Source organism: Sebastes fasciatus, chromosome 2 (assembly GCF_043250625.1).
Source record: "Sebastes fasciatus isolate fSebFas1 chromosome 2, fSebFas1.pri, whole genome shotgun sequence".
NCBI lineage: Eukaryota > Metazoa > Chordata > Actinopteri > Perciformes > Sebastidae > Sebastes > Sebastes fasciatus.
The window spans coordinates 10524545-10537876 of record NC_133796.1 but is presented as its reverse complement, the minus strand read 5'-3'; the positions used below and the strand labels follow the sequence as shown (position 1 = coordinate 10537876).

General features: G+C 42.0%; 1 protein-coding gene across 7 annotated transcripts in view; it reads left to right on the top strand.

Annotated features, from left to right (window-relative positions):
* Positions 1–13024, top strand: part of akap13 (A-kinase anchoring protein 13) — a 129472-nt gene extending 116448 nt beyond the window's left edge. For 4 of the 7 annotated variants that reach the window (XM_074661433.1, XM_074661415.1, XM_074661377.1 and 1 more), the window contains 8 exons: positions 349–498; positions 2237–2310; positions 3226–3270; positions 5012–5062; positions 5193–5465; positions 7842–8021; positions 8451–8760; positions 9971–13024. In XM_074661433.1, coding sequence (XP_074517534.1) covers positions 349–498; positions 2237–2310; positions 3226–3270; positions 5012–5062; positions 5193–5465; positions 7842–8021; positions 8451–8760; positions 9971–10023 — 1136 coding nt within the window. In that variant the 3' untranslated portion in view covers positions 10024–13024. Of the gene's footprint in view, positions 1–348; positions 499–2236; positions 2311–3225; positions 3271–5011; positions 5063–5192; positions 5466–7841; positions 8022–8450; positions 8771–9970 lie in introns of all 7 variants that reach the window. The other 3 variants (XM_074661422.1, XM_074661396.1, XM_074661407.1) reach the window with 2 other exon arrangements.
* Positions 13025–13332: the final 308 nt, after the last annotated feature.

The window sequence follows — 13332 nt, the reverse complement described above, 5'->3', positions numbered from 1 at the left end:
CGAGGTTATCGTGTTTTACTGCGAGTCGTAATCCACCAGCAACGTTTGTTTCTCATTATTCTCAGTGGAAAGGTCACAGTGCTGCACGCTCTACAATATACATATGTGGATACTAATACTGCATATGTCTCATTTCAGATGGTTAAGATATTTAAACTTTTAGCAAAAGAGCTCTGCGGTTCAAACAGGTTGTCAATAGTTGCTTAGCAACAGGAGCCAATACCAGGTTGAAAGCAGAAGTGCCTTGTAGGATTCATGAGTGCAGAGCTGAACTGTAACACAGTTAGCCAGGATAATTCACTTACTGACATTGATGTTTGCCTCTGCGTGCGTGTGTGTGTGTCACAGTGGAGACGTTACAGGGGCTGGTGAACGGCAGCCTGGGCGGAGCGATGGCCAGCGTCCAGGAGGGAGGAGGCGCGGGGCCGGCGCCGTGTTTGCCCCGTCGGGCCGAGACCTTCGGCGGCTTCGACAGTCATCAGATGCACAGCAGCAAGAGTGAGTCTGCTGCTGCGTGATTGTTTTACATGGAGAGATGTGTGCAGACCGGCCATGTAGTCTGAAGCCTGTAACAGCCACTAAAGACACTGAACCTTGACCTGCTGCTGCGGATAACCGCATCAACTCAATGGCTGAAACTGCAAATGTGTGGTGACACTGCTGGGTTTTTAGCGGTCACATAACAGCAGGGCACCACACCCAGCGCTTTTCCCACAATGCCCCTTTTCAGTGCAGTTGGATAAAACATTTTAGACGGGGACTTGGACAGCAGAGCTGATGCCTCCTGAGGGAGACACTGCCCGGGGCGATACCTCTGAACTGGTAGCTGGCGAGCTCAGAGTGGGACTCTACCGGCACTGTGGCAGATATTGAGCCATGAAAAGGTCCAGACTTCTACATCAGTAGAAGTACCTGGAGAACTACACAACGTTTTTATCAGTGTGATGCTTTTAAACTATATTTTACATTTTATTTAGTTCAAAACGCAGAAACAAATATAAACATCAGAGGCATTATGTCAAACAATCGAGAGGGAGATTTGTCAAGTATCTAATACTCTTCAACAATCAACATGGGAGTGGGCAATTATGCCGCTTTATTCAAATGTATGTATATATTTATTATTGGAAATCAACTACAACACAAAACAATTACAAATATTGTCCAGAAACCCTCACAGGTACTGCATTTAGCATAATAAATATGCTCAAATCATAACATGTCAAACTGCAGCCCAACAGGCAACAACAGCTGTCAGTGTGTCAGTGTGCTGACTTGACTATGACTTGCCCCAAACTGCATGTGATTATCATAAAGTGGGCATGTCTGTAAAGGAGAGACTCGTGGGTACCCATAGAACCCATTTTCATTCACATATCTTGAGCCATGCCAGTTTTTCCTCGCCAAAATTTAGTGCAAGTTTGGAGCATTATTTTGCCTCCTTCACGACAAGCTAGTATGACATGGCTGACAGCAATTGATTCTTTAGGTTTTTTCTAGCTTCATATGATGCCAGTATCTTCACTCTAGCTTTAAAACTGAGCCCGCTACAACCTAAAAATCGCAAGTTCCGGTAATGCGTTAAAGAAATTAGTGGCTTGAAAACGAATTTGCCTTAACGTGTTATTATTGCGTTATCTTTGTAAGCCCTAATTATTACAAAAACATGTTATACATAATTCCCAGATGAGATTTTTTTGGGGGGTGGGAATCACAAGAAGCTTCAAAATATGTTATTATCATGATACTTACTTTTATTGTGATTTTGCAATATGCTGAGTATTGCGATTTTTTTGTTTTATCTAATAAGATACAGTTTTCACTCTGCTCATCTCAGAGTTTTCATTCACATATCTTGAGGTCAGAGGTCAAGGGACCCCTTTGAAAATGGCCATGCCAGTTTTTCCTCACCAAAATGTATCGCAACTTTGCGTTCTTCCCCGACAAACTAACTTGTTCTAGTTTCATATGATCTTCACTATAGCTTCAAGACTGAGCCCGCTACCTTTTCTGAAAGACAGAATAGCGGCCAGGCCCACCAGCGGGCCGTCGGGTTGTTAAGATGTTAATAGTTTATATAATAAAAGATTGATACTAAATTTAAATTTAAAAGATACATTATACATTTTCCATATTATTGTGCCTCTGTCATCATATTGTCTTGCAGTAGTAGACCTCAACATGGATTATTTGCTGCCTGGTTCATCCTCTTCTCTGTGGTTTCCCTTTATGTCAGGTGGAGACGGCGACGAGTGTGACGATACGGCCGGAGATCTGCGCAGAACGGAGTCTGACAGCGTTTTAAAGAAGGTCGGCATCCCAGCACCCAATTATTCCCGACTCTGAAGCCGCTCCGCCCCCACGCCTCAGCCACAACCTGAGGCCATGTGTGGGGGTGCATTTGTCCTCCAACATTAACAACACCATTAAGATGAATTTAGCCACTTCTCTCCCACCAGTGAATTAGCCTCTTGACTCTTCCCGCAAAGGGCCCGTTGCCAATGGCGACCATCAGTTGTATAAGAATTCAATAGCGGATGGAAATTAATGGGCGGCCTTTAGATGCTGCTATTGTAGTTGTGCACTGATGCTGGCCTTTGTAGTCATTTATCCTGCAGATATCCAGCAGCACATAATTGTTTCTTAAATGTTTTAGTGCGGCGAGCTACTGTACGACGCTGTTTCACAAAAGCGTTCTCGTTTTTGTCCCTGAACCAACTTGACATCAGGCCAGTCCTTGTTAATTCTACTATCCGAACAAAAGAGCAGAGCTTGATTTTTATTTACATTTCATCCTGGGCGTAGAGCCAAAGATCACGGGGGTTCAGCAGTAAAAGAAGGGAGTGTTTGCAGGAGTCAGAATGATCATTAAAGATACAACAAGAGTTAATTCAAGCTTTCCGCTTTCTATTATATTCCCCTTTTTTTATGGTTTTCTTTATAAATGGGATATAAATTTGTAGACACGTTTAAGCCATCATCATTATTTAAAATACAGTAAGTGTCAGACTGCTGTATTCCAGTATCAGTCATACATAATCAAACCCGGATGCAATTAGATTCTTACAGCACACCCACATGTGCAGCTATAATCACATTCAGTCATATACACTGTACAGTATGCACCGCGCACGTACAATGAGACACACCAGAAGATGTGTGTGTATGTGAGTGCATTACTCTGTACAATACTTAGTGTGTGTGTGTGTTTGTGTTTGTGTGCAGGGAGGAAACGCCAACCTGCTGCTGCTGCTGAAGAGGAACAGTGAGGTAACGCTGACTTCCCGTCTCTAACTCCATTAGAGCTGCTGTTGACATGGAAACTGTCCAAACTCTGTGTTACCACCATCATCATTATCAGCAGCATCAATACATGTATCAGCTGAAACACTAGCAGCAGCAGCAGTAGTTGTTGTGCTGTAGATGTTTGTATTAGTTAGACACATTACATTCGTCATCATTTGAAACATATACACATAATGAATAAAAAACAAAAGGCAAACTAAAACACGTGGCAAGTAAACTGTAAAAGGAAGAAGTTATTTAATAAAAGCATTTCTATGAGAGCAAGCTTTAAGACCAATTTCAAATGAAAAATAAGATGAAAATCAATTGTGCATGAGAATAGAGGAAGTACAGTAGCAGTAGAATTGAACAAGATAAAAACATAAAGTTTAAAAATCACATAAATGCCACAGAAATATTCTCCAAGCAAGTAAACCTTATACAGCACATTTCATTCACACCGTGTATTTCTCGCGTGTGTTTTCTTGACAAAATGTAGTTTGGAGACTTCATCGGGATTCCTCCTGTTGAAAGATCTTGTAATGTGTGACCTCCTGTCGCCGGTCGATTATCTAGTGTGAAAACCACGATGACTTAAAGACAGAAGTAGACTGTGTAGTGTGAACAGAACAGCGATCTCACGACTTTGAAAGTCATGTCGTGTGAACTTGGCTTAAGGGGGGAGGCCCACAGTCTCAGTCTTTGAAAACCCCTGCTCTAGATGGAAAGTCAGGTGATCACCAAAGTTATTAGAAGTCAGCGTATGTGGGCCGTGAATGTGTGTACAAGACGTGCCAATCCATCTGGTGGATGTTGAGATATTTTACGAATTAAGTGAAAATATTGACCTCATGGTGTGTAAGAGGAAACATCAGCACCACCAAAGTCAGTAGGATTCATCCTCTGGGCACTGTGAACATGTTATATCAAATTTCACGGCATTCCATCCAGAAGTTGTGAAGATATTTCACCAAAATGCCCGCATTTATTCACTGTTTCCATTCTGTTCCGAAAGCTGAAAAGCAGATACGCAATGTGTTTGCTAACACTGTTTCTATAAATGAATGAACTATGCAGAAGTTCTGAAAAGATGCAGAAACACAGATTAATTCAGACACTTCTGCATTCATAGTTAAACAGGCCAAGGACAGTTCCAATAAACTATTTAACAGAAAATACAGAGTCCGTTTTGTTTTAACCTGCAAAACATGCTGCTCCTGTATATTCTGATTATTTCTCCAACCCCCTATTTGTTATACAGACATTTACGGACACCATGCCGTGTTTATATTTGATGCAACGACACTTCCTGCAGATGTCCTGTGTCATAAATGCTGTTTTCTGCGAACATTAATTGGGGCATTTTGTGTCCGAGTAAACACCGGTGGCAGCTGAACGCTCGCTGGCCTTGTCTCTTTGTCAGCATTTGAATGGAGAAAAGGTCACATCACTTCAACACATCAAGTCGGGTTTAATGCCGGCTTTGTCTACGAGTCCGCCGATGAATTCATATTACATGAAATCCACGGCCGGAGCTTGTTAAAAAGCAAAAGTCAACGTTTAAAATGAAGCAGTGTTGCCATCCATGGTGGCACTTTAACAAGCGAAGTCAAGTGCACTAATAAGAAAGACCGCATCAAACAGACAACAGAAAAGGACAGGACAAGAACAGATAGCAGGATGTTTTCAGTTTACATGATGCTCAGTGATTTCTCTTCTCCAACAGCAGGTCCTCCACAGCGTCTCCAATCTGCATCTCCTGCTCAGCACTCTGCAGGTAAGACGGCTTCCACATAATGTATACATGTGCTCCAGATCAGAGTTGAAATGCTGCAGCTCTGTGAAGCTTTCTGCTGTTATTGAGTGGTGTGTCTGACCCAATCTATCTCTGGTTGTGTCTATCCCAGGCCGTGGTGGTCCAGCAGGACAGTTTCATAGAGGACCAACGGCAGGCCCTGAGCGAGCGCTCCTCCTCCTGCACGTCCCTGACGAAGCCGTCCTCGAGGCCCAGCTCGCTGATTGAACAGGAGAAGCAGCGCAGCCTGGAGAAGCAGCGGCAGGAGGTGGCCTCCCTGCAGAGACAGCAGGCAGCTCACGCTGAGGAGAAGAGGAGAAGGGAGAAGGAGTGGGAGATGAGGGAACAGCAGCTGAGTGAAAGGGAGGGGCTGATGCACGTACAGGTAACTATGAGTTATTAATGTGTTTCTGGACAGCTGTAATTCTTAATGTAACCCCCGTGGCATGGTTTCATACTGTAGTAATTAACCTTGTACAGGATTCTTACCTGATAAATGACGTCGTAGTATTGTGCAAGATATTCAGGGTTTCCTGCAGTGAAGACAGGCTGAGTGGAAAAACCCTAACAATTCCACAACTGTCTTTTTAAGTTTATTTTCACTGAGATAAAAGCTGCAGGGTCAAATAAAAACTAAGGAGAATGCCAAGACATGGCAGTAGTGGTAGAAAGGTTTAAGAATGGCTTAAAGTTTAGCTTAAAGCTAGCATACTAAGCCAGCTAACTCACATTGCTGATGACTTGTGAACGGCTAAACAACAAGGTGTAGAGGCCTTCTAGGCTGCCTGCCCTGCATCCTCATAAATATGCAATTTTAGTTCACGGTTTTCCAACAACTGCAATTGAAATTCGTGTTTTTATATATTCATCATGTTTTCGGGTTGTCCATCCGTCCGTACCATTCTCATGAACATGATACCTCAGGAACACCTGGAGGGAATTTCTTCAAATTTGGCACAAACGTCCACTCGGACTCAAGGATGAACTGATTTGATTTGGGTGGTGAAAGGTCACTGTGACCTCACAAAACACGTTTTTGGCCATAGCTCAAGAATTCATTATGCTAATTATGACAATTTCAGGATAAAATGATGACCTTTTGGACAGACGTGGATGTAAACTGCAACTTGACTGGTTGGCGGAGGAATAAAACCACAAGGCTGTAATTCTAGTTGTCACATTCATGTTATGCCACTCTCATACAGTAACAGAAGTCTACTGCAGTATTTGACAATTGCCTTGACTCAGTTTTAATGCAAAGAGCCAAACTGACTTGCTACAAAACGAAAGCAATTTATTTTCTCTTTATTTACTTTCAGACGTTGACAGTAATCAAAGTCTGTTACAGTCGTGTAAATTGTGGTTTGATGTTACAGTAGTCTCTCCAGCCTTATAGTGTTACTGTAGCTTCCTGTATTTTAGATGATTTAAACTTACAACTGATTGAAATCAGGTTTAGCACCATGAATACAAACTGTGTTAAAGCACAGAAAAAGTAAAGTGAAGCAGTAAAGTCCTTAAAGTTACTTTCAAATACTGACTTCTGCCTGAATGCCACTTTTTTTCTCATTTTTGTTTGTATCATCTTGAGGAACGGGCCTCTGCAGACTCAGAAGATTTGAGAAGGATTTTGAGAATGATTGAAACTCTTGTGAAAATTGAGGCAAAGCAATTGTAAAATACTGTAATAGTTTTTCAGACACTAAATCATTTACCCAACATCGGGGAAATCTAGACTGCCATGTTTCTCTTTTCTTACTTTTCTTTTCCTGACACACAGTAGGAAGCTTGTGTTCAGGAAGAGTTCATTTATCTCTGAAGGACTAAAATGTACTTTTAAAATCTGGTTAAAATGCATTTGTTAGTGAGGTGGATAGGTGGAGACTAAGGCTGTCAATCGATTCAAATATTTAATCACAATTAATTGAAAATTTGTTCAAAATGTACCTTTTAAAAGGAGATCTGTCAAGTATTTATTACTCTAATCAACATTGAAGTGGAAAAATATGCTGCTTTATGCAAATGTATGTATATAGTTATTATTGAAAATGAATTACCAGCACAAAACAATGATAAATATTGTCCAGAAACCCTCAGGTACTGCATTTAGCATAAAAAATATGCTCAACTCATAACATGGCAAACTCAAGACCAACAGGCAACAACAGCTGTGAATACATAAAGTAGTCATGTCTGTAAAGGGGAGACTCGTGGGTACCCATAGAACCCATTTTCATTCACATATCTTGAGAGGTCAAGGGACCCCTTTGAAAATGGCCATGACAGTTTTTCTTCGTCAAAACTTAAATCTAGTTTGGAGCGTTATTTAACCTCCTTCCTTTATCTTCACTCTTGCTTTAAAACTGAGCCCGCTACAACCTAAAAATCACAAGTTGCGTTAATGCATTAAAGAAATTACTGGCGTTATTATCTTGTTAACTTCGACAGCCGTAGCGGAGACATATGACTAAATGTGAGCTTGAATGAGCATCGATAATTAATTTATCTATGAACATGAAACAGAAGTTTCAGGTAGAAAATGAATGTTTTACTTTGTTTTTTAAATACAGTTTCCAGTCTCCCAGGCTGCAAACAGTTTTCATTCATTCAATCTCAGCTAATGGAGCTTAGCACTAGCCTTCGACCTACAGACTCGTAATACCAATGAACACAATCATTAATTAACTTTCTGAAAACATACTGTATCTTTTCTACTGTACAATTTCAATAAATCCATCAACGCACCTTCTAACCACTGCAGGAGGAGGAGGTCCTGAAGCAGCACCGGGAGCTGGAGGAGGAGAAGCAGGGGCTGCAGAGTAGGAAGGAGGAGTACCAGAAGGACCTGGAGAGGCTGAGAGACGCCCAGAGGAAGCTGGAGAGGGACCGAGAGGCCGTGCAGCGGCAGCTCGAGAAGATGGAGGAGCTTCGGCTGTCTGAGGTGAGCAGGGACTCTTTAAAGATGCTAACAACAATAATGATGAGATGATCTGCTGTGCCTCTCTGTTGCCCCGTAGCAACAGGGGACCACTCAGTGAGCTGGGGGGGGATTCAGTGTTTTGCTCAATGACTCTTCAGCAGGGTCGGTGTTTATGGATGACTTGAACCTGGGTCCTCTTGAAAGTGATTTCAAAAAAGCTCTTGGAAACCGTTTAACTATAGCAAAGAGTGCTGCATCTCCAGCCAAACAGCAGAGCTGCAGTATATTACCAGGCTTTTATGCCAACACCTGTATTTTTTTTTTATTTTCCACCATTAAACTCTTTTCTGGAAACATTTATGCTCATCTCTTATGCACTTAAAATATGCACCTTTCATACATATTCACTTACAGATGTAGTTAACAGCTGTTCTTAATTTTTACTCCCAGAGGACTCCCTCCACAACGTCGGATGAATCCCAGTTCCCCGGCAGCTCCCAGTCTCTGGAGCTGGACCCGTCGGAGCTCTCTTCCTCCTCATCTTCCTCCCTGCTGAGGCTGCAGCCCCAGCGGTCTAAGCCCAAAGGGAAAGGCCTCAATCCCTTTACCTCATCCTCCAGCAACCTCAAAGGCAGTGACGCCAACAACCAGATCTCAAAGAGCCTGCTGCAGCTGGCCAAGAACAAGAGCAAAGAGGCGAAGGAGAAGGAGAAGGAGAAGAAGAAGAAGAAGGGCAAAGGGGGGAGCACGCCGACAGCAGGTAGAGAATGGTGAATATGAGGGAGAGCGGGCGGGTTCACGTTTAGTTTAATTATTCAGTTGTCTTCCAGTGAGTCTTCAGATTAGATGAAGGAATACGTCAAGTCTTCAGTTGTTTTCAGAGCGACAAATTGATCCCACGTTTGAGCGCAACATTTCAAGGATTCCCTTTGTGTTTCACGGTGCAGTGCATGCTGGGTAGACTAATGCACTGTAGATCAGGTGTGACTAGGAGGGCGAACAGAGATAAATGTTCAGGGGGACTAAGCCTCAGCTTGGATGGAAATATTTCAAACAACCAGCCAAATAATTGGTGTTGACGTTGACTTGGATGAGTGGCAGCAGGCCTAACATTTGACTTTGTTGTTGTGAAGATATTGCCTATAAAGGTTTATGAGTTTGGATATGGTATTTGTATCCCATTTACTTTTTAAGAATAGTAGATAATACTGTATATGTTCAGTAATTCTAATTTTAGAAATGTAAAGACCTAGCATATACGCTGACTAACACATTTACATAATAGTTTGAAGCTGGTAGTTGAGTATTTCACGCAAAGAGTAAAGAAGCAAAGAGTGGAAACTCCGGTGCTTTTTCGAAAACGACCGCTAGAAGAGTTGCCAATGTTTTCACTGTCAACGCTGTTAGCACTGTTAGCTACGACCCGCCGGCTTGGCCGTCGTCATATTGAGAGCTATGCTGAGGCAACATAAATGCTCCCAATCTCGCATTTAGCACCTTTAACACCCTGAAGTTGGTTTGGAGATGCCTCTGATTGGCTCTGATTGGCTCTGATTACACCTGGGTATGACTTTATGAACATATTGTATAGTTACTGTATGTACATTTGGTATTTTTTTTAAATACCTGTCTCCCTGTATTTATAGAACAGCAGCACATTGAGCACAACGATACATGAAGAGTACAGGATGCACACAAAATACATTTAATATGAAACTCATTGATAGGCTTGAGAGTGAAAATACATTTCTAGATATGAAGCGATCATTCTGAGTGAACATGCAGCACATTAGGCTGCTCACTGAGGCGGCTTCACTCCTCAATGTGCTGAAGGTTTGATCAGTGTGAAGCAGGGCGGCGCTGCTCACTAACTCTCCCTGGAGAATAATCAGACACCAGAATCCTCTTACAGGAAGTAAGAGTCCTCTCTAGTGACAATGACACTGACTCCTCTCTTCTCCTCCCTCCAGATCCCCAGCACCTCCCAGAGCCTCCTCTGGATGGAGAGATCTTCTTCTGCTGAGAGAAGTGGCTCTCCTCCTCCTCCTCCTCCTCCTCCTCCTCCTCCTCCTCCTCCTCCTCCTCCTCGTCATCATCAACTCATCACAGCCATTACAGATGAATGTATTACTGCCAAGTAGTAATATATCCATCTGCGTACGTAATACTTCAGTGTACTACCAGGCTTTTTAGCACCTTTAAAATCACCTCAGAAAGACTTTTTCCCCGTATCGTTACAATTTAACATCACATGCAAGAAAAAGTTGAAAAAATGTTTTTGTATTTTAAAATCCACAGTTTTTAGTTTCTGGAAAGTAAAATATTTTAGGGATTCTGTCATGGTGTGCATTTAGGTGTACATACTTGTAGTACATGGAATATAATTTTTGGGTATTCTGTTTCCAAAAAAAAGAAGAAAACAACAACAGTTTCTTTTCCCAAAGACACCATGGTTACACGACAGTAGATTCATTTCGAAGAATTATAAATGTGTGAGTATCAAATTGAAAGCATTTCACAGTCGGCTGCCTCACAAGCTCTGCCAACTGTGTCACAGGCTCCACTGCCTTTTTCTGTTTGTGTGTTTGTTGTGGCCCCGACGTTTCAACAGTCCATCCTGGTATTACGTTCCACACCAACAGACACAGACGTACCCCAAATGCCACTTGGAAACAGATAGGAATGCCAACAAGCTCCATGTGGAACTGGAAACTCACCACTCCTAATCATCTTTATTGACGGTTAATAGAAGACTGAAACCACAGAGGACAATCTGCCTGAAATAAGTGTCTCAATTAAAAAAAAAAAAACAGTTTTTCATTCAGAAATGCTACCATATAGATCCACATTGAAAGAAAATTATAGCATTCCTTTACTCCCTATTTGAAAATCAGGTTTGGTTGCGCCCATTGGCCTCCAGTTAGTAATCAAAATGGGATTCAAATACCTTCAGTAATCCTCTATAAAGACTCTACGCCATCAATCTTGTTCCTTGGCTAGGTTTTAATTTATTTGAATAATGGATATCTCCATTTTGGAGTGAAACTCTTCAGATGTGTGCGTCTCCTTCTCCAGACTCAACAGTAATGAAAGGACCGAGACATATCTTCTGGCGTCTAATGGATCAATTCATATCCTTTAGTGTGTTTTGGAGCCGTGGATGGGTATTAGCTTGATCCTTGCTTTATCTGCCTGTCAATGGGCTTTTATGCAGCCCTCATCCTTCATCTGAGCGCTGAGGAGTGGAGCTTTCCTTCGTCTTTTAATTGCATGTAACTCCGCAGGTAGCATACTAATGGCTTCTGTCTTTTAAAGAGTTCAACTTCCCTTCGTTCAGTTCTGATAATAGACTCTGCACTGTAGATGCACACGGATGATGGTTTCAGGAAGTGGAGGATGTTGATTTAGCTGGTTAGAGAAAGTGAGAAAGGACAAACCCAACCAAATGACGCTGTGTGTCCCCGTCTGGACGTCTAATGACTAAACCTGCTCAGCAGGTCCCGCCTGAGTCTCTGATCATTTCAAATTAATCAACACTCATCAGTGTTGTTGAGCACTTTGGTCCTAATATGTTGATTATCAGTGTGAGATATCAATCAAGGAGATCTTTGTATTCTGTGGATTTTTTTTTAATCGAGGGCACTGATGCTCATGAAAAGCAACAATGATCCAAAGCGACATAATAATGTGTTAAAGTACATAACAGACCTTTTTGTTAGTGTTGAAATGAAAATAGGGGCCGGTATCTTTTATGCTATGTTTCCAGGGTGACCTGTCTTAATTTTGAAGCCTGTGTTTTATCCCCACTAAGCCCACACTGTGTTCCACACACACACACACACACACACACACTACCTGCTGGACAGGTAGGAAGTTAAAAAAAAAACAGAAGAACCCTTTTCCAGTGAATCACAGAGCAGCGCCACTGAACTGCTTTTCTTGCTGCCTCTTTTGTCTCGTGTTTAAGTGCTTGTTTGTTAACTGTGTTGAGGATTTGACTTCATGTCCGGGCTGGTTTATTATAGTGTGTCTTCTAAGAGGCTTACGGGGCCAGCCAATTAGTTGCTTCATGTCTTTTGTTTATGGCTTTGGTGTAATCCTGTCAAAGAAACGGAGAGGAATGGGCTTCTCTTCCTTTTCTCCGTCGCTTTAGGTGTGTTTTGACCACTAGGGAGCACTGCACCTATGACTAAATTAGCTCCCTCCCACACAACAACAACACCAACAACAACAACAACAACAACAACAACAACAACAACAACAACAACAACCAGAAAGTATGAAACTATTTCTTACATTTCTTTCTCTTTTTTTTTGTACATATTCTCCCTGCTGTGAGATATTGACATATTTTGCTCAGCGGGTCACTGCCGTACAGAGATAATGTGATGAGCGTGGGCTCTCACACTCTGTGACATTTTCCCCACGGCATTTGTAATTGACTGCAGAAACAAATAAGTTGTCAGAGACTGTAATTGGTTATTCAGTGAAACCAGTCAGCAGCAGCTTTAATGTGGAAATAAAGAAGGCCTAACGGTCGGAGGGAGCGACCGGGCAGAACCACAAACCTCTCTCTGTAAAGGACAATCAGCAGACACGAGTCAGGAAAATGAACTCCCTCCCCGATGATGATAGGGCTGTCCACGAGACGAGTGTGTCCATCAGGTGAACCCTGCGTAGCCTTAAATCTTAACGATAAAATGCACTAGAGTAGAACCCGGCGTCTTCTCAGGAGAGAGCAAGAGGAGAGCTTTTATACCTCTGCTTTGAAACGAAGGAAATGTTTGTACTGTAAAAGTGGTACAGAATTGTTTCATTCCCAACATTGTAAAAAAAAAAAAGGGCAAAGACAAATATGTAAATATGATTTATGTATAAAACAAATCAAGTGTAAAAAAAAATTGTTTCATTTGTGATCTATTGCAACATTTTGTAAGAATGTTTTATTTATGTTTTATTCTCACCCTTTGGGGTGATGTAAAGTCATATTTCTCTCATAATAATAAAAAAAATCATAATGTACATTTTGAGTGCTGGTTGTTTGTTAAGTAAGGGATACTGTACAGCTAGTGGGTCATTGTTGTGAAAGAAACCCAGACAGGGCGATGCGGGCGGAGGGGTCTCTCATCGCCCTGAAGGGGATTCTTTCACAACAATGACCCGCCGGCTGTACATTATCCCGCTTATTACACGGCTACTTACTTAAGAAATCAATAATTTGACACAAAAACAGTCCGCCAGAGTCCCACATCAGCTCTGCGCCCATAGCAACGGTCTGCTATCCATAGCAACGGTCTGCTATAAAGAAATCACAGACCATAGAACGACGTGA